Source organism: Lepidochelys kempii, chromosome 13, assembly GCF_965140285.1.
Source record: "Lepidochelys kempii isolate rLepKem1 chromosome 13, rLepKem1.hap1, whole genome shotgun sequence".
Classification (NCBI taxonomy): Eukaryota; Metazoa; Chordata; order Testudines; family Cheloniidae; genus Lepidochelys; species Lepidochelys kempii.
In genome coordinates, this window is record NC_136392.1 from 18,489,983 (window position 1) to 18,509,855 (window position 19,873).

General features: G+C 43.2%; 1 protein-coding gene across 3 annotated transcripts in view; it reads left to right on the forward strand.

Annotated features, from left to right (window-relative positions):
• Positions 1-19,873, forward strand: part of SULF2 (sulfatase 2) — a 248,316-nt gene that overhangs the window by 196,719 nt on the left and 31,724 nt on the right. For all 3 annotated transcript variants that reach the window (XM_073309507.2, XM_078848175.1, XM_078848174.1), the window contains 2 exons: positions 664-793; positions 11,736-11,943. In XM_073309507.2, coding sequence (XP_073165608.1) covers positions 664-793; positions 11,736-11,943 — 338 coding nt within the window. The remainder of the gene's footprint in view (positions 1-663; positions 794-11,735; positions 11,944-19,873) is intronic.

The following is a 19,873-nucleotide window of genomic DNA, read 5'->3' on the forward strand; positions in this document are numbered from 1 at the left end:
AGAGGGTGTAAGATGATTGATCTTCCTAGTTGCAGATCGACTAGCCCTGCCCCCACATCGGTCCTGCCCCCAACTTCTGTGTTCACGTACAAGGATGTACACCTAGCACTTGCAGAGTGTAGCTCCATGGTACCCAGGAGGGTATGGTCGCCTTGTATGGATTCCCTGCACCCACCTTGCAGTGAAACAGTACCTCTGCAAATCAGGCTTTTGTGGTCAGCTGGGTGTTTGAAAGGACTGCATCATTTTATTAACACTCCTAGCTAGAGAGAGGCATGAACCAAGCTTCTGCTCTGCGTTTGGGGTCTGGATTTTGAAACTCCTCCTTCCACAAAGTGTGGGGATATTCTGATTTTAGGGTTCTTCCGTGCACCCAGCTCTGTTAACTCTTGTAGTTATGTATGCTCTTACTGGGTTAATCAAATCTCCCACTTGAGGAGGCAGCATGGTCTCACCTTCCCACATTTGCAGGATAGCTCTAGTAGCCTGGTGCATTTTCAAAGCAAATGGGAGAAGTGGAGTGGATTCAGTTGCTTCTGGAGCATTAGATTTTGGCCACTGGGAGACGCAGGACACCGACAGGGATGGTCTGAGCCACTCCGGCAGACCCTGTGTAGTATTTCAAATGAGTCTTAATGGAATGCACTGTTTCTTCCCCTCCAGTAAATTACTGCATAAGAGAGAGAATGAGAAGGTGGATGCTCAGGAAGAAAACTTCCTGCCCAAATATCAGCGTGTGAAAGACCTCTGCCAGCGAGCCGAGTATCAGACCGCCTGTGAACAGCTTGGGCAGGTGAGGCATATTTAGCACACAGTGCAAGAAGTTAGATCAAGAGCTAAGTTTAACACCACTTGCAAACTGTGATAACGTCCTTCACCTCATTCTCAATGCCGGCTTATAAATCAAGTGACTCATTTTTGTGGCCTTTGCTCAGAACTGTATTACAGCATTTATGAGATTGACTGGCAGTCAGGAAATTGCTTATTCAGGTGCCTATGTATCGATTCCCAGCTACTGTAAAAGAACGGCCTTGATTATTTTAACGTTCTGTTCCCCAAACGGAATGAAGTTCAAGATACATTAGTGTTGAGAATTCACATTGAGCACCACAGGAAAAATTATTCCAAATGTACATAGGTCCCTTTGCTATGATCTCGTATGTATTTTTCTAATTATTTGAATTTAAATATACTAACATAAATTCTAATCTGAGTTCCATGTGCCCCTGTCACTAATACAAATATACAATGAAAACCATAGTTTGCATACACAGTTACCACGACTGCATGTGTTAACTGTGTGTGAGAATGAACGCTTAGCTGTCTGATTGGTCAATTGTGTCTGTGGTTTCTATGACTGTTACGTAGCTCTGCTATACAAATATGAAAATGTCCACGGCCCAGACCCAAATTACATAGGAGAAGCTCGGCAAATGATTATAGTATACCACTAGGAACAGAAGGCATATCCTCAGCCCCATATAAAGTTGCTTTGTGCCCACAGAGTGGTGCAAAGGTACCACAAGCCTGTCCTAAATAGGATTCCTCCTGGTGTGGAAGCCAGAAGGGGGTGCTCCCAGGGCTAGGATGCACTGTTTCTAGTAACAGGTTTAGTAAGTTTCACCCGAGTAATGGCCACTAGGGGGCCAGTATGAGTTGGTACATGTTACATCAGCCCTGTGGATGCTTTAACTTGTGCCAGGGGGCAGTCCTAGGATCAGGAAGGACAGTAAAATGTAGTGTAAAGCCACCCTTAGCCACCTCCTGCCCTACTGCCAGCTGCACCAATCTTATGCTCAGTGCACCTGTGAATTGACCCACAGTTTCCCAGCTGTTTGGATCTGACTCAGATGATCAGACACGTTCAGTAAGAACCTTTCCCAGAGCTGATTTTCCAGGCTTCCTTTTCCTCCTGTGGCTTTATTTTTAGGTCTAACTGCACGAGAGGTCATATTCCTCTCTTTTTCAAAGTCCAAAGTACTGAAGTCTCACTGGTATGAACTTTGGTGCAGCGGATTATTGCCATCATTTCTTTTGAGCTGGCACTCCACATGAATAGGAACAAACAGTAGATATTTAAAGTTGTCAGGCTCTTGAAGAAGTCAGAGGAAATGTTAGCTATTTCTGTTACAAAGTTTCTGGGGAAACTTATCTGTTCTGTTCCCATCACTATGTATCCTGCGAGGGCTGTTTCAACTTCTTTCTTATACTATTCTCTTCCCTGTGGCTTGGAACTTTGTAGTAGGGATTGAAGGGTCAAGATTTTTCACATAGGTTCAGATAGACACTGGAACTGTCTCCTTGTAAGAGGTTACATAGCTGCATGCAGGGCTTTTTTCCCTGAAATTACTGCATGTCACGGTCCTTGGGGGGGGGGGTGGTCAGTCTCTGTACGGTAACACATATGCATGTGCACACACTTACATTTTTGTGAATAGTAAAATACTTCTGACATCAAGCAAAAGTGAGAAAAGGGGTCAGATCTCTACCCAGAATTCTTGGTAAATTGAGAGGAGAGGTGTGATACTGGGAGATGGAAGGAAAATAATTGTTTTCTGCATTTCAGTAAGATGTAATTGGAAGTAATGGGATGATATTGAGCAAAAGAGAAATTAAGTTGGACATCAGGAAAAATTGCCTGACAGCCAAGTCTTTTAGACCCTGGGATGCTTTCCCCAGGGAATTTCAATCCAGTTAGCCCTTGCTATAGAGAACACGCCCTAGTGCTCTGTCTAGACAGAAAGTGCAATGGGAGATGAATGTGTTGTCTATGGGCAGAATTTGTCCCTAAATATGGGTGCATCTAAATGACTTCAGAATGAAGCAAGACAAACCTTGAAGGGGGCATATTATTATTTGTTTGGGGCTGTTGATCTAGACAGCCCTACACGATAGGTAAAATATGCCAAATGCATAACAAATCCCAGTCCTGAGAAGTTTAAAGTGTAGGTGCAGTAGTTACAGTACAAACACAGGGCTCTTCTACACAAACAATTAGTTTGCAGCAAGCTGGGGTGTGAATCTACCCAGTACTAGCTTGCTGCAGACCAGCTGTCCATGTGGACCCTGCTGCCGTGCATTAACCATTCATTTAGTTTGCTTTGATCCAGTCGTCTTTGATCTGGGACTAGATCAAAGTGAAGAGGACTAGATCAAAGCAAACTAATGAATTGTTAGTGTGTGGCAGCAGGGTCCACATGGACAGTGAGTCCACAGCAGGCTAGTGCTGGATAGATTCACACCCCAGCTTGTTGTGAACTAAATGCTCATGTAGATACGCCCATGGTCCTGGTCCCATAAGGTGGATTCCCAACGAGAGGTTGAGGGCATTTAATACTAAGCAGCTCCTAGTAGCCAGAGTGCTTCATAGAATAGGTGGATTTTTTCAGATCCTATTATAAAGGATGGAGGATATAGCTTGGTCAGGATTAGGGCCTTGGCCAAAGCCCACTGAAGTCATTGGGAGTCTTTCACTGAGTTTTGGACCAGGCTGTTAATAAGAGAGATGCTCCAAGCACAGAGGATAGTAGGAAAGCTGGTAGGAAGTCTTGAGTAGGAGAAGGAGACAAAAGAAAAGCTAGAAGAGAGGCACAAGCAGATCATCAGGACGAGGCAGGAGGCGTACAAGAGGAGGAGGATGGAGATCTGGATGGAGGGGAGGTAAGGAGAGTGTTGAATGCAAAGTGGAGAGCTTATAATTCTCCTTTGTATACACAGCTACCATCACTACAAACAGCACTTCCCGCCAGTCCCTGCAACCCTGAACTGTTAAGTCATTTCTCCCCCTTACAAAATTCTCCTTGAACTGTAATCAGGTTAATAAGAGGGCACTGAGACCATTTGTGCTGTTAAAACCCTTGATACAAAGTCTCTCTTGGGGGTGGGTCAGGTTGGGTTGGGTTGACTTGACACTAGTGAATGCAAATACCCACAGAGTGTTATGGGAACGTGTGTAGCAGCCTTCCAGGTTTTCTTTTGCAGCTAGTGTTGCATTAGTTACATCCAACAAAGGACAACTGTAGCCCCAGATGAAAGAACAATTCAGAATTCATATTCGGAGATCTAAAGGGGGGATGAGCTCTTCCTTCCCGCATGAAATAAAACACATTTATCCTAACACCTAATGGCTTACACACAATTTCTTTCTCTTCTTTGCAATTCGGCCTTACGTTCTATATTGACTTGGTAAGCGGAAGCTGACCCACTTTTATCTACCAGCCTGCATTAATATGCTTTTGTGGAAGCCAATTATGATATCAGGATTGCTCTGTGGAGTAATCACAGCAACTCCTCAGTATCATCATAACAGTTGCACAAAGGACTCCATTTGAGTAATTACACACATTTGCTTAGCGTGTTTCACCCACTCAGCTAGAAGATCACTAGAGTGAATCTAGTCCATGCCTTTAAAAAATAGCACATTTCCTTTTTAAATAATGTGATGTGGGATAATTGTGTTTAGCCATTTGCTAAGAAAAACAGATGTCTGAGTTGGCAGTATTTCCTCTTCATCCCCTGCTCTTTCTTTGTTGTGCTACTTGTTATGGCTCAAAATGTCTTTGTGTAGGGTTAAAAAGCTTCCTTTTGCACTGCCGTTTTCTCCAGGAGAATTTAGAGTCCATCTCCAGTTCCCTCCCACATAACAGTTCTGCATGTGGAAGGCTAGTTGCTCATCCCTCCCTCTGGCTGTTTTGTGCTATGCAGTGGGTGCTTTAGATTCCCCTCTTGCAGAGGTTCTCAAACTTCATTGCACCGTGACCCCCTTCTTACAACAAAAATTACTATACGACCCCATGAGGGGGGACTGAAGTCTGAGTCCAAGGGTTTCAGCCCCAGTCAGTGGGCTTTGACCCGGGCAGTGGGGCTTGGGCTTCAGCTTGGCCCCAGGCTTTGGCTTCAGCCCTGGGCCCCAGAAAGTCTAAGGTAGCCCATTAAAATGGGGTCCCGACCCACAGCTTGAGAACCGCTGCCTATTGTAAGGAAATACTCAGGTGGCATAAAGGTGACCAGAACATGCTGTAGTAAGATGATCCATGGCTGGCAGAGCACTCCCTAGGGTTTTATTCCTGTCAGCATAATTATTATGTTGGAGGCTGAACTGGCCCCTGACTGGCCCCAGGATTAGGGAAGTAGAAAGGTGGCTTAGACCTCCCTTTTTCCCTCTGTCCGGTGGTTCCTGCACCCTGGGCAGAGCACATCTTGGCTAGACTTGGGAACTGGACCATAGTGCACAACACTCTCCTTCAGTAGCTGGAAAGAGTATACACAGTAAGGCATCTATTTGTCTGCCTTTGTGATGCTCTGGCTCGCGGAGATGAATCCTGGAAGTTACTCAGGAATCTAGCATCTGTAGCAGTATGGCATGTGCGACCAAGTGAGCTATCAAGCCAGCCGGAATCTCCTCTGAAGAGTTTCCGAGATCCATGGTGCTCAATGCCTCATAGGATCTGGACCTTAATATGTGATTAAAACCAGAAATAATTTGTTCAGACATTAAAAATAATGAGGCATTGTTGATTGTTTCCAGTCCCTTATTGAAAATTAAAATCACAGAGATTTCCTAAATGTTGTTTTCAAGGATTATTTATCTATTTCTGATTGCAGTATATGATTAGTGGGGTTGGGAGGAATTATCCCCCGGGTCAGATTGGCAGAGACCCTGGAGGTTTATCGCCTTCCTCTGCAGCATGGGGCACGGGTCACTTGCAGGTTTAAACTAGTGTAAATGATGAATTCTCTGTAACTCCAAGTCTTTAAACCATGATTTGAGGACTTCACTAACTCAGCTGGAGGTTAGGGGTCTATTACAGGAGTCGGTAGGTGAGGTTCTATGGCCTGCAATGTGCAGGAGGTCAGACTAGACAGTCATGATGGTCCCTTCTGACCTTAAAGTCTATGAATCTTTTCTGTTTAGCCAGAAATAGCCCATAATGATATATCCTCTGTTGATAACCATTATATTACTTGTATTGGGTTTTATTGTTGAGCTTAACTGCTTCATGGAACCTAGATAACATTTGTACCTCCTGTTAATTATGGGATGTGTTTTTGAATCCCTTTCAGTAAAGATAACAGGAGCAAGTTACTGGCTGAAGTCAATATAATTCAGCAACAACAAAACCCAAATACCCTGACACAAATAGCAGTGTGGTGCAGTGGACAGCACGTTGAGCTTGAAAGTCAGGCGATGAGGGTTCTAACCTCAGCTCCATCACTTGCCTGCTGTGTGACCTGAGACATGCCACCTCACCTCCCTCTGCCTGTTTCCTCTCCTACCCTTGGTCTTGTCTATTTAGATTGTAAGGTCTTTTGCTTAGGGGTTCTCCTTCATTGTGTTTGTCCAGCACCTAGTTCAATGGGAGCCAGTTGCATTTGGGGCTTCTTGACATTACCATAGTACAAATACTAATAGTCTTAATAAATTAATTATAGAACGACAATATTTAAGTTCAGACAGAGTTAAATTTTCATTCATGGTCATGTGTTGATATAGCTGACTGTAGCTAACGGCTGTTTCATTGTTATGCCAAGAAGCATCCTAAATTTCATCTTCCTATCTGTAAGTTTCCCTTCATTCATCTTGTAATTTTAAGGTTTGAATTATATGCAGTGCTTGATGAAGCTGAATTTGAGCTCAGAGGCTACTGGTCAGGAGTTTCACAAGTTGTCAACCAGTGTAAGGGAATAGAAGCCAAACGGAATGAAGAGCAGGAAGTATTATTTCTGTACTGATGATTTGGAGGAAAGGAAACTCGATTCATCCTTTGCTGATAGAGAAACTGGTGGGAGTGCACAGGAGAGCAACAGAGATAAAAGGTTTGGAAAATAAGACCTGTGAGGAAAGGTTAAGGAACTGGACGTGTTCAGTCTAGAGAAAAGATGGCTGAGGGAAGAGATAACTGTCAACAAGTATCTAAATAGATGCTGTACACAAGACAAACCAATTATTTTCAATCAGCAAGCACAGAAGAAGAGAGAGAGCAGGAAAAATTCATTTTAAGTATTAGGGGAAGCTTGGTAGCACTTGGGCAACAGAACAAAGTGCCAGTAGAGGCTGTAGAATTACTTACATTGGAGATATTCAAGTGAAAACTAGAGCTGTACGGATTGTGCATGATTTAGGAATCATTAAATCAGTCCTGCACAGGAGGGTGGACTAGGTGACTCATTCCCGTCTAGCCAGAGGATTTTGCCATATTATCCTGATTAGTCCAACCAACCAGGGCGGAAGGCTTGTGGCTATCTAACTGATCAGAGCTGGAGCTGCACTTTTCACTTTACTGCCTACTGGGATTTCATCCCTTCCTTCAGCAAAAGAAGAAACCCCTGAGACACACAATGCTGACTTGAGGCTTAGTCCTGGAATCCATGGGCTTCAGGGAGAGTCTCACGTGATCAGCCCCTTTTTCCAAAATAAAAACATTGTAAATTGAAAGAGAGATTCACTGAGGAAATAAGCAAGCTGCATGAAAAAACCTACTGTGAAGGTCACAGTTATTTATTTCTGATTGGAGCCCCAAGTAATGACTTTGAATTAACACCTGTAATTGCTCTAGTGGCAGGAAAGCTCTGAAGCACAATAATGCAAAACCACTTGATGGTGGTAGGGAATGGGATGGAAATTAAGACTTCTTGATATGAATACAAAATACAACATGCATCTGCCAGTAGGGGTTACGTACATGTTAAAAGAGGATAGCTTCACTGAAGAAATCCAAGACATTATTGTCTGCATGCGTCAAGGAAAAGTATCTGTTCCTTATACATCTGCTGCTAGATTTGTGTTTTAGTGCCCAGCTATTTCTACGTGTAGGAGATACTTTGGGCCTTTGTGAAGGGATATTCTAGGATCACTTTTCCATAACACTGAAGTTGCCCATTCAACTGTGGGCTCGGTTTCTCCAAATCATGACTGCTGTGATTAGTACATGTCGGGGAGGGGCTGAGAGCACTTGAGTATGCCTAGCTAAATAGGTGGCAGTGGGCACCGACGGAGCTGGTTAACTGGCACTGTTGCCCTATGTGGACAATAGGAATTCCTCTACTAGAGCAATATGAAATGAGAAGTATGAAGAGTTGTTAACTTGATGGCTTTCAGGCCACACTGCAAAAGCCTCTTATTTGAATGTGTGTTCTGTGGGAGTGCACCCTCACTGACCTCACGTTAACTAACTCCTAGTAAGTAACGTGAGCTTAAAATCCTAGTGAAGACAGGTCAGTTTGCAGGGTTAACAAGTATCAGGTCATTGTAAACCTTAGGCTCCTGCACAGCAGGTTGGGATAGACTGTAGGGGAGCCTAGTGTTCACAATGACCTGCTAATGTTGGTTAAAACTACAAACTGCCCATCTTCAGTAAGGTTTTTAAGATGTTAGTTACCATGAGTTAGGTCATATGAGTTAAGAACATGCCGGATTTTTCCTCATGAAGACAAAAAAGAGGGAGTGGTAAAAGGAGGTGTTTTGCTGCTTGGATTTATTGGCTAGCTGCATTAACCCATTATTTGTAAATCATTATATTTTGTTGCTGGGTGGTCATCATTTGTGACTGTGAGCCTAATTAATTGTCAGGGCACCTGGCGCTCTTTGGGTAGTTTGAATTGTTTAAATCGCCCTCCACTCAAATACAGAAAGTTGTACTCATTTCCCTCAGTGTGAACGTGCTCTACAGCAGACAGGAATGATGGCAGCTGCTATTATTCCTTGACAAAATGGGTGTTAATGCTTAGAAGCAGGCTCAGGGTGCATTGCAGGATCCATGGGGAGCATGCCCCTGAGTACGCACACACATCTTTGGAAAAAATAGAAGTAAACTATTTCTGAGCATTTCTGGTTTGTTCTGAACTTCTCTCTTTGGTGCAATTGTCCAATGTATGTTTCTAAAGAGTTTTGCTCAGTATCTTTGTGCATTTATTCAGCAGATAGGCCTATTGATTACAAACATGCTTTTGTAACAAAGCCTTCCAGTGACTTTCACAACAGCTCAGAACTCCTCTGTGAAGATTTTTAAATGCACCAAATTAATGTAATTCTCCCAGTTCACATGGAAGGAGAAAGTTGGGCATTTCTTGCTTTCTTGATGAGAGATGAAGGAAGAAGAGAATAAATTGTATTGGGGCACTTATATACAGCAGTTACCATCTTGTCATATTAACTTCCTCATTGCTGAATCTATGAAAAAGGCTCTCTTTACTGATACATCATTTTTCTATGGCTGAGTTCTACTAAGCAGGAAATGTAGCTGGTCTGTATATTTTCCAAAACAAGGTTCAGATGAATCAAAATTATTCAAAAATATAGCTTTCTCCAATATAAGAGCTGGTATTAAGCAAACAGATTTCTTAATTTAAACTCGGGTAGTTACATTTTATCACATTAAGTAATTTTAAAAATACTTACCTGGTGATTTAATCTTCAGAGCTTTTTTCCTCACACACCCTGGAAGGTAAATTTATCCCACTTTAACAGAGGAGGAAACTAAGGACCCAACCCTGCAAATGCCTAACTTTCAAATCTGAGGAGTCCCATGGGATTCTACATGTGCTTAATGCTAAGCAGGTGCGTAAATCTGAGTAAGACTGGGGCCTAGGACACACACACAACTTGTCCAAATCCACAAAAGGTGTCTGTGTCCAGGCCATAATTACAATTCAGGAGTCCGTAGCTCCCAGTCCACCAGACATGCAACAAAGTCTTGAACTCTTAAAAAAAAAAAAAAAAAAAAAAAAAATTAAAGCATATGTTGAATGTGGAGAAACAAGCTCTGGTTGGCCAGGACTGTGCAAGATCTCTAAACTAAGGTGCCACAAGTACTCCTTTTCTTTAAACTGCCTCTGCAATACAAGCACTGGGTTGCTGTTTTCTGCTTCGCTGTTGTGCAAATAGTGGTATAAATTTCAAAGGAAAATGAAAGCTTTGTTCCCAAGCTCCAGAAGCATCTCTCTGTGGGAACTGAGTTATTCTTCCTCATAGAGCGGCAAGTTGGTTGTAGAATATTCTTTCACTTGAGAGCTGCTGCTGGTTTGTGGGTTGTTTTTTGTTTGTTGTTCCTTTTGAAAATGTCCCAAAGTTCTGGTGAGGCCTGGAGGCTCAGATCTAGAGAACCTGTAATAGAGAAAAAGTGGAATTTTTCTCAAGAAAAACTACAAGATGAATGGGGGTTTTCCAGTGATGGTAGATTTGGGACAGTAACAGACACCTTTCCATGTTTTAAAAATGAGCCCTTTTCTTTTGCTTTATTGCAAGTTTGTTGTATTTCCCCCCCCCTCCCCCGATACCTAATTCAGTGGTACCAAAAGGCTCTACAGGTCAATTTTTTACAATTTGAAAATACACAAGGGCTTAAATAGAGATTGGATGGCATGAGATTGTATCCGTCTTGGGTGGAAATTATGGCTCTCACTTTATGGTTGTCCAGCCCAGCTCCATTGACTTCAGTGGGAGGTAGATCAAGCCTAAAAGGTGCAGTTGAACACGTTTTCATGATCTTCCTCCAGTGCCAGAGGTCTGAGAGAAGTATTCCTTAAAAAGCTACTGAGATACATGCTTGGTCAGGGTGTGCCTACACTGCAAAGAAAAACCGTCTGTGTCCTATCTCAGTTGACTTGGGTTCAGGGGGCTTCGGCTGTGGAACTAAAAATAGCAGTGTAAATGTTCCTACTTGGGCTCTGAATCCGTCAAACTTGGAATCCAGGCTGTAGCCCAAGCGGGAACATCTACATTGATATTTTAAGCCCTACAAGCCCAAGACTATTGGCCTAGGCTCTGAGATTCGGTGCCTCAGGATTTTTTTTTTTTGTAGTGTAGACATATCCACAGGTGCATAGACTGTGGGAAGGGAGGTGGAGGTCTCAAATAAGTTGCTTCTCCCCTTGTATTGTGTGGGGTGGGGCTATGATTACACACAGGTTGCCCTCCTGGACTGATGAAGTAGTATTCTGTCAGGCTGGAGAATGCTGTGATTCGTAGGAAGGGAGAGCATTAAAGGAAATAACTTGCCAGTCTTTTAAAGTTGGGACTAAACTTCGCTCCTCCATTGCCACGGTCCCAAGATTTGTTCTCTCATTTCTGGGACTGGTCTCCCTGTTGTGGGTTATTTTGTGTAAAGTCCACAAGGAAACGGGCAGCAGGCTAGAAATTAGGGAGTCCCTCTGCCAGACCTGATAGACTGTGCATTCCAGGTGTAAAGGACAATCGTATGGAAGGCAACTGGCCAGTTAAAAAAGACTTCTAAATCTTTGATTTATAACTGTGATTGTTTTGTTACATTACAGTAATAAGCCAACTGTCCTCAAGCTAAATAAAGTGCATAGAAAATATGGCAACTCCCTTCATTCTACTCACCCAAAAAGCTTGCGTACAAGCAAAATCAAATGCAAAAACAGAATAAAGAAGATATGCGTTGAAAATGAGAAGGTTGCAACAACCAGTGTATTTTGAGTGTAGATAATTTAACGAAGTGGCGATTTATCCTGGGCTGTTTTTAGCTTTTTGGTGAGTCTGGTAAACCTGTGTTGCAGACATGTTGTACTTTTGCATTTGTTCAGATGTTGCTACAGACCCAGCCTTTTGCAGATACACTTATATGGAGCTTTATACTTTTGGTAAGACCCTCAGCGACTGCAGTGATGGGCACAGTATTGAAAGATAGTTTTCGCTAATGACTAGCTCTGTCTGTCTCTTTGTATCCTGTCTGTGGCATGGTGGCAGTGTTCTAACAACCAAATGTAACTTACAGAAATGGCAGTGTATAGAAGATGCCAGCGGGAAGCTCAAGCTGCACAAGTGCAAAGGGGTGGCTCACCTGGCAGCTGCGAGCAGCAGCAAGGGGCTCTCCAATCTCATGCCCAAGTATTACAGCAGGAAAAGTGAAGACTGCAACTGTGAGGAAAACGAATACAAGCTGAGCCCTATTGGACAGAGAACGAAACTCTTCTCTAAGAAACGTAAGTGACCGCGCTGCCTCTTCTGTCTCTGTGTCATAGAAAAAAGGCTTGCTCTTTGCTCATAGAACATTCTCAAGCTTGGGTGCCTGATGTTAAAGAACCTGGATCTGTATGTAGGCACCCGAATAAGTGATCTGATTTTCAGAGGTGCTGAGTGCCTGCAGCTGTCACTGAAAATCAGGCCACTGATCTGTACAAATACAGATTTAGGTGTTTAACATTAGACACCCAAATTTGAAAATGTCCTCAACCTGTGGAACACAAGGATTATTTGGGAGTAGAATGTTTTGATGCTTTGCCATCCAAAGCAGGACAATACGGTGTCTTCAGTGGGACCAGGAATTGCCCCTCAGCATTTAGTGACTGTGAATTTGTTTGATCATCCTGTCTGGGTGGAGCATGTATTTTATGTACGTCCAGAAGCTTCTCTTAGGGATGTGGTTATGGCTATCCGCTCCTTGGATACATATTGTGGCATGAGAGAAGCCTAATGGGTCTGTTTCCCCACTGCCTTCAACTTGTTTAGTCACTTACACCCATACAAATGGAGTGTAAAGCACAGCCATTTGGATTCAGCAGGGTTTGTACCTTGTTTGCTCAGGTGCAAAGCCTATACGAGGTGTAAGTCTGTGATGATTCAGGCCCATTGCCTGTAGCCTGTACATTTACACTTCAGAAAAAACCTTCAAAAAAAGACCAAGACTGAGCCTGGGTCAACTGCTCACAGAGCATGTATTATGGGACTAAAAATAGTGGTGTAGATGTTCCTGCTCAGGTTGAAGCCAGGGCTATGAAACCTGGCGAGGAGGGTGGGTCTCAGAGCCCAGGTTTTGGCCCGAGTGGGAATGTCTACACTGCTGTCTTTAGCCCCATAGTGCAAGCCACCAGCCCGGGTTTACAATGGTGCCATGGAGCCAGGCTCATGCTCAGAAAGGGCCTTGGTCTGCTCCAGTTGGATTGCGCCCCCCTCCCCCAATCACTTGCTCCTCTCTTCCTGCCAGCCTGCCAATGACTCCTCTCCGACCCCTGGCTGGACCCCAGTGCACCTCCAGCTCCGGGCAGTCTCTGCTTCCCACCACCTGTGGGGCCCTGCCTGTCTCCCCAGAGCTGAGCCACTTGGGACTGGTGCAGAAGCCTGGCCAGTCTCACCAGTTGGGGTGGGGCTGGGGGGGCTTAGCTGGGCCCCTCCAGGCAAGTGGATCCTAAGGAAGCCCAGCTGGGGCCGGCTCTGGCCTGGCTGACCGTGCCACTCCCAAGGGGCTGGAGCAATTCCCCGCCCCGGGACCAGCCCTGGCTGCGCTGCTGGTGTAGTATATTAAACTGCTCACCGTAGGAATGTGCTGCTACTGGTAGCAGTTGCTGATACACGAGATTGTAAGAAACTGCTATTGTACAAAACTGCTGCCTGAAGTAGCGAATGCCTACAGGTAGCAGTTTCTTGCACTACAGTATGTGTGAAATTGCTACACTAGCCCAGCCCGGCAGATACAGCAGGGCAGGTGAGTGCAGCCGGGGGGCAAGGTGTGGGGGAGTGGGTCTCTGAGGGGTCTGGGGGGGTGCTGGGCTGTGAGGGGGCAGAGAAGATGTGTGCTGGGGCACTAGGGATTAGGGGGTTCTGTATGGGGTGCTGGGCAGTTGTGAGCTGGGGGGCGGTGGGTAGGAGTGGTGTTGTGCAGGGCACTGTGCATTTGTGGAGGGGATGGGATGGGCATAGCAGGTCTGGGGGGGCTCTGACCATAGGGACTCGGGGGGGTGTTCGTGTTGGGCAGGGGGGAGCTGTGTGGCACAGCAGGGGCCCACCCCTGAGGGGAACGGGCATGCTGGCAGCAGAGGGTCAGGTGGGCCACTGTGTATCTGGCAACTGCCAGTTTGTAAATAGTGCCCTTGCACTGGGTTGGGTGGAGTGGGACTGCCCGTGCCATGTCATGCACCATTGCCCCTGGCTGGCTCCTCACTCTGGGGCCTGGCCTCCCCATGCCATGGTCCATTGCCTCCATGGGGGCACACAAATATGTTTGGAGCCAGGCCCACAAAAGGTAAATCCATCTATGCAAGCCACGTGAGCCTAAGTCAGTTGACCTGAACTCTGAGATGTAGAGCTGTGGGTAGTTTTTGGCAATGTAGGCGTACCCTCAGAATGACTGTCAGTAATACACCCATCATTGTGTCTCCTTTTGATGCCTGAGCTGGTGCTGCAGGGAAAATATCTGTTTTTAATCCATTTTTTAAAAAGAATTGTTGTACTAGTGAAGGCACTGTCCTCACAGCTATGGGGAATAAAATTCTTTATTTATGCACCAGCCAAGAAAGGCACTCGACGCTCATGTGCCTGAGGACCAGCAGGGAGAACTGCTTTGTGCTTCTCTGCAGTCAGGCCTCCTGACCCTACTCTGATGAGAGCACCTCCAGGTCCTGTCCCCTCTTGATCTCTCTGCAGCCACTGCTAATTAGTTCTAATTGTTTGTGCTTTTAGTGATGAGGACACATGTCCCAGTGGAGATTTGCACTGCAACCACTTTGTTGATTTTTATCATTCTTTTGAAAAATACAGTAGTTTAAAAAAGAAAAAAGAAAAAATAGAAAAGAAAAGAAAACATTCAGCTAATCCATTGAACATCAGAGCGACTGTGCCTCAGGGCCTATGCATTTTCAAATGGCATCCATGATGCTGTACCATATGTTTTCTTTACTACATAAACTTTTTCAGGGAAAAAGTATGTGTAATGACCCCCACTCTCTTCTACCTCTGCCATGGGTTACCAACGGAGAATGAACCTGGGACCTTCAGCATTAAAAGCCTGGGCCTTTACCACTTGAACTAAAGGAGTAACTCTGTTAGCAGTAGTAGGCTTTTATCCTCTTCTGTACAATAGTTACTGCAGTAATTTATTTTTAATAAGGGTGTGTATCTTCTTCGTTCCAGAAGCTGCTTGCATCTAATGTCTTTTCCTCACGCTCAACCAGTGGTGCCAGGGTTGACTCTTAACCAGAAATTGAATCCAAAGGGGGTGATTCCATTTCTGGTTTCTTTGGCACAGATCAGGTGCTTTTCCACAAAGCCCATTCACTGGCTCTGGTTTAAACCTGAGTCAGACTAATATATATATTTGAAGTACATAGTCTAATTATAGATTAGAGGGAAACGGCAGCTCAGAATTATTATTCATCTGTAATGTTGCTTTTGTCTCACTCCACAAATGCAGTGCCTTAATTATTTAGCAGATTAGTCTTTCTGTATAATGACCTGCTTCAAACAGAGAGTTTGAATTGATTTTCTCCCATTATATTTGGCTTGCAAGATAGTTAGTAACTACTAAGCTGATTTTTAGGTGAATGAAATTATTGGTTCCAGGATGAAATTACACAGCTACACTTGCTGTTTAAGTATGTGGCACAGCAGATAATCTTTAAATAATACTAGAAGTTGCAGCTCAATTAACTTTTTAAAGGCACAGAAAAGAAAGAGTTCAGTTACAGGGACAGGTTGAAGGCTCTTAATATGGAGAACAAAACAATTCTATTTAAGTGGGGACAACATAATACTATTAAGTACATCTGCACAGTACTTCATAGACATTAACTAATCTTCACAACATCCCTATACGCTGGTTAAGTGTATAATTATATCTCTTTTACCGATGAGAAAGACAAAGGCAAACAAGTTAAGTAAGGTTAGGGTAGAAGGGAAGTTGGTGTTAGCCCTGGGATTCGAACACTGGAGTTCTGGTTCCCAATGATATGCTCAGAAGAGGGAGAGTTTTTACTAGATGTTGAGTGATAAGACATGAAATTAAAGTTAAAAAAGGAGAAATTTTAGCTTGCTAACAGAAAACACACTTACCTACACAGGTCTGAAAAATGTATTACAGTTCTTAGGAGGTGCTCAGAATGAGATGGATAAACTCATAGAAGGAGTAGAGTACAATCTTCCTAGTGCAAATGAGATGATGGACAAGTTGAAGCTAATTAGATCACCTCTGAGTCAAGAGGACATATTGAACTTCTTTGTTAGCCCAGTGTGTCCAGGCATAGGATATAGAATCTAAGTTTAGGAACATAGGCCCCAAGGCAGCAAAGCACTTTAGTATCTGCTTAGGGCAATAATTCGTGATTTCCTCCCCCCAAATCCTTCTCTTTATTTAAAAAAAGAAACCCCACATGACTTTAAGTTCAGGTATAGTCATAGTCCGGTATAGTCATTGTTTGAAAAATGAATTGTTAATACAAAGGATTTTTTTTTTTTAAAAAGTGGAGTGGGATTGTGGAAGTGGAGACTCTAGTGACTTCTCAAGTAAATGGGATCATTTGCAATTGTAAGGCCATTTACACTACTGTAGGCCTCAGTAGGGAAGCACAGTGACTATGTTTTCAAAATAATCAGCCTAGGGAGACTAACTGGAGTATAATGATCAAGTTATCACTTCTTGTTTCTTGAGTAAAACAACCGGGCTCCGATGCTTTACATTTCCCACAGCCAGTCTTAGCAGGGCATGATGTTCAATGGAACGGGTGAGCTAGGGTCAGTTGACATGGACTGTCTGGAATGGCATCAGGAATTCTTGCACATGCTGTCACAGTGTGATTTATTAGGTAATTAATGTGTGAGCGGGCACAAAGTGACACAGGCCAATGTAACTTTCCAGTTTGTTATTTTAAACAGCCCAAGTGGAAAGCTGGCTCATTGGATTGAAAATGGTTAGGGCAGGAGAAAATGGTATAATCGAAAATTGAGCCTTTTTCTCCTCCAAATTGGTAAAATGCTGCAAAAAGTGTGATCCAGATGCTAGTGTTGGGTACTTGGATTTTTATGGCATATTTCATGTTTCTTAGGATGGGAACTGGAAAGAATATGTACTCTTTGACACACTGGGCTGGGTAGAACGTTAAATCATGAGGAACAATTTCATCTGATGAAGAACATGTACAGAACTATTGGGTGCCCAGGGCATGCAGGATCAGGCTCCAAGCCCATTCCAGTGCCTAGCAAATGCTGCTCACTAAAACAGAGAACACAAGTTAAAAATTAAAACAACAATTCCAAACTGAATTAGACACCTGACTTACCCTGTCATCAAGAGCGAGTATATTCTGGGTTGGTGATACTCAGCTGCTAGGCCTAAAATCAGTCTGGGGGCACCTATACATTTATAGCTAACCTGAAATTCCTTCGTATATTGGGAGCAAGGAAAAAGGACTTTCAGCAGGGTGTGTTCTCTGAGTGTACCTGCTTTTTAGTGTAAGTCGGGATGTTCTTTGAATAATTTGTATTTCTCTGTCCTCTTAATTTCCTTTGAGTTTTAGATGGCTTGTGATTTTGTATTAAGAAATATGAAACAAAGCTTTCTGGAAGTAAGAACATTTAAACAATAGTGAGACTATAATAAGCAATATTACACAATTGTCTTATGATGTATAATGTTACTCTGTATAACAAATGTGGTATAGATCTGCCCCTACTGTGATGCTGAAATGCATATGAATAATGGCAGTTACAAATATGCATGGTCTACTTCCACTTTTCTGCCTATAACTTACTAAACAGGAAGGAAAGAGCGTTGTACAAAACATTAGTGTATTTTCATTGTAACTTCCATGAGATTTGTTTTGCTTAAAGGTCAGATTCCACTGCTGTGGCAAAATCCCAGTGTTTTAAGACAGTCTGATATTATTAGGAAAAAAAAACACCTGAACATCAATTACTTAGAGACAAAAGATTTGGGGTAAAATTTTCAAAAGCACCTAAGTCACTCGGGGCCAGATTTTAAGATATTTTGGCCCTTAAAGATGCAAATAGATGCTTTTGAAAATTCTACTAAGCACCTAATTTCCCATGGAAAATCTCAGTAGGCATCTAACTACAACTTTAGATACCTAAATAGTTTTAAAAATCTGGCTCTAAGAGTCTAAGGCACTTTGACAGGTTTCAGAGTAGTAGCGTGTTAGTCTGTATCCGCAAAAAGAAAAGGAGGACTTGTGGCACCTTAGAGACTAACAAAGTTATTTGAGCATGAGCTTTCGTGCGCTACAGCTCACTTCATCGGATCCACTACATGCATCCGATGAAGTGAGCTGTAGCTCAGGAAAGCTTATGCTCAAATAACTTTGTTAGTCTCTAAGGTGCCACAAGTACTCCTTTTCTTTTTAAGGCACTCTGGTACTTTTTAAAATTGTACCTTTCTCCAAAACTCTGTTAAAATATATTGATAGTAATAGGAAACATTGAGCTGGCATCAGATTTTTTTTTTCCTTATGGGCCATTCAAATAAAATAAATTCCCCATGGTTAGAATCCATTAGCAGAATACTTGCTCATAGTAATAACCTAAAAGACTTTTTCCATGGTCATTTAGGAAATGGAAAATACATCAGATCCAAACTACCGATGCAGAACGGGTAGCAGCAGGGAAGTGCAAGTGCTTTCGCCCTTTCACTAATGCCTCTGCTATGTAGCTGGGCTTCTGCTTTGGAGAAGTTGCCACATACAGCAGATACAGTACGCAGTTATCCTTGAGAGAACTATCATTCCGAAGTGATCTCAGTGCTAAATCATGACTTTGGCAGGTGGAAACTAGTAATAAGGCTTGAATGATGGCTTGAGGGAAGATAATATAAAGCTGAAGGCTGTGCGTGCTTATGCCAGATATGAAGTTTATGGTTTTATAATAAAACATTACCTCATTTCTTTATGGAATTGAATAATTATTCCAGGTGCTGCAGTACATGCTCACCTCCCATTGCTGAAATCTTAGATGCTGCTACTTTTTGCTACCAAAAAATAACTCATGAAAGAGTCGACTGGTTTAGTCTTCAGTCTGGCTGAGGCAGACCTAGCTGGAGTTTTGTACCTGCCCCCGAGAGAGAGAGACAGACCCATGCTGAGGGACACAAGAAGAGAAGGATAGCTGTTGTGGAGAGAGGGTGCAATGATGAGGGATTAGCTTCCTTTAGCATAGATCGATTTTCTCCAAACTCGGTTTCTAGATTCAGCTTTGAGGATGTAACCATATAATAATACAGGCAAGATATCAGCCAGCTTCTGAGGAACAGAGAAGGAGAAAGAGGTGTGAGATTCCTGGGCCTTCCTGGAGCAGAGGCTGCGAAACCTGGTAAGAAAATTATGATGACAAGGGATTGTAGGCATTTAAGGACTAATAGTCAGAGGCCCTGCACTCACGTGTGTGTGTGTGTGTATACAGGCAAATGAATTGGAGAGCAAAACTTGGAAGTTGTGGGAGCAAATCAGGTGGTTAGACATGTAACTATCAGAATTTGTGCTCACAATTTGCTTTGCAAACAGGGAGGCCCAGCTGAAAATTCATCACTTAAAATATTTTAACCATTCCTCTTGGAATAGATGGCATTTGGAACAAATCACAGTATTAAATGCTCTGGTCCAGCACTGTGGATAGTGAATGACAAAAACATGACTTGATTTGTGAGCTCTCTCATACCAGATTGGTGAAGAATGACTCAGGTGAGACTGGGAATGGCTGCAATGGAGAAGTTCTCTCCTGCATTCTGAGTGTAAGAGGATTCTTCAGGGATATGTGTAGGCTGTGGTTCCCTGCAACTGCATGCTAAAGGCCAGTGCACCAGGTTGGGTACATGAAGTTCACAGGGACTAGAAACTCTTGACTGGCAGAGAATAACAAGATGAAATAAGAGAGCAACTAAAAAAAGAAGAGTTTGCATTTTGAGTCTAATCATTAGGGTGTAGCTTTTTGGAACATCCTTCTGGTACTGAAAAGATGGGAGTTTCCTCCTCTTATTCAAACATTTCCTGAATTAGAGCCTAAATTGTTTTTTTTTTTCTGCTATGATTCACCTGGCTCAATATCAGGAATACATTTTGAGCCCCAGGTGTAAAAAAGTGCAGAGCTAGATCATCCAGCTGGTATTCTGCTTTCTGTAGCACATCAACTGGAATTAAA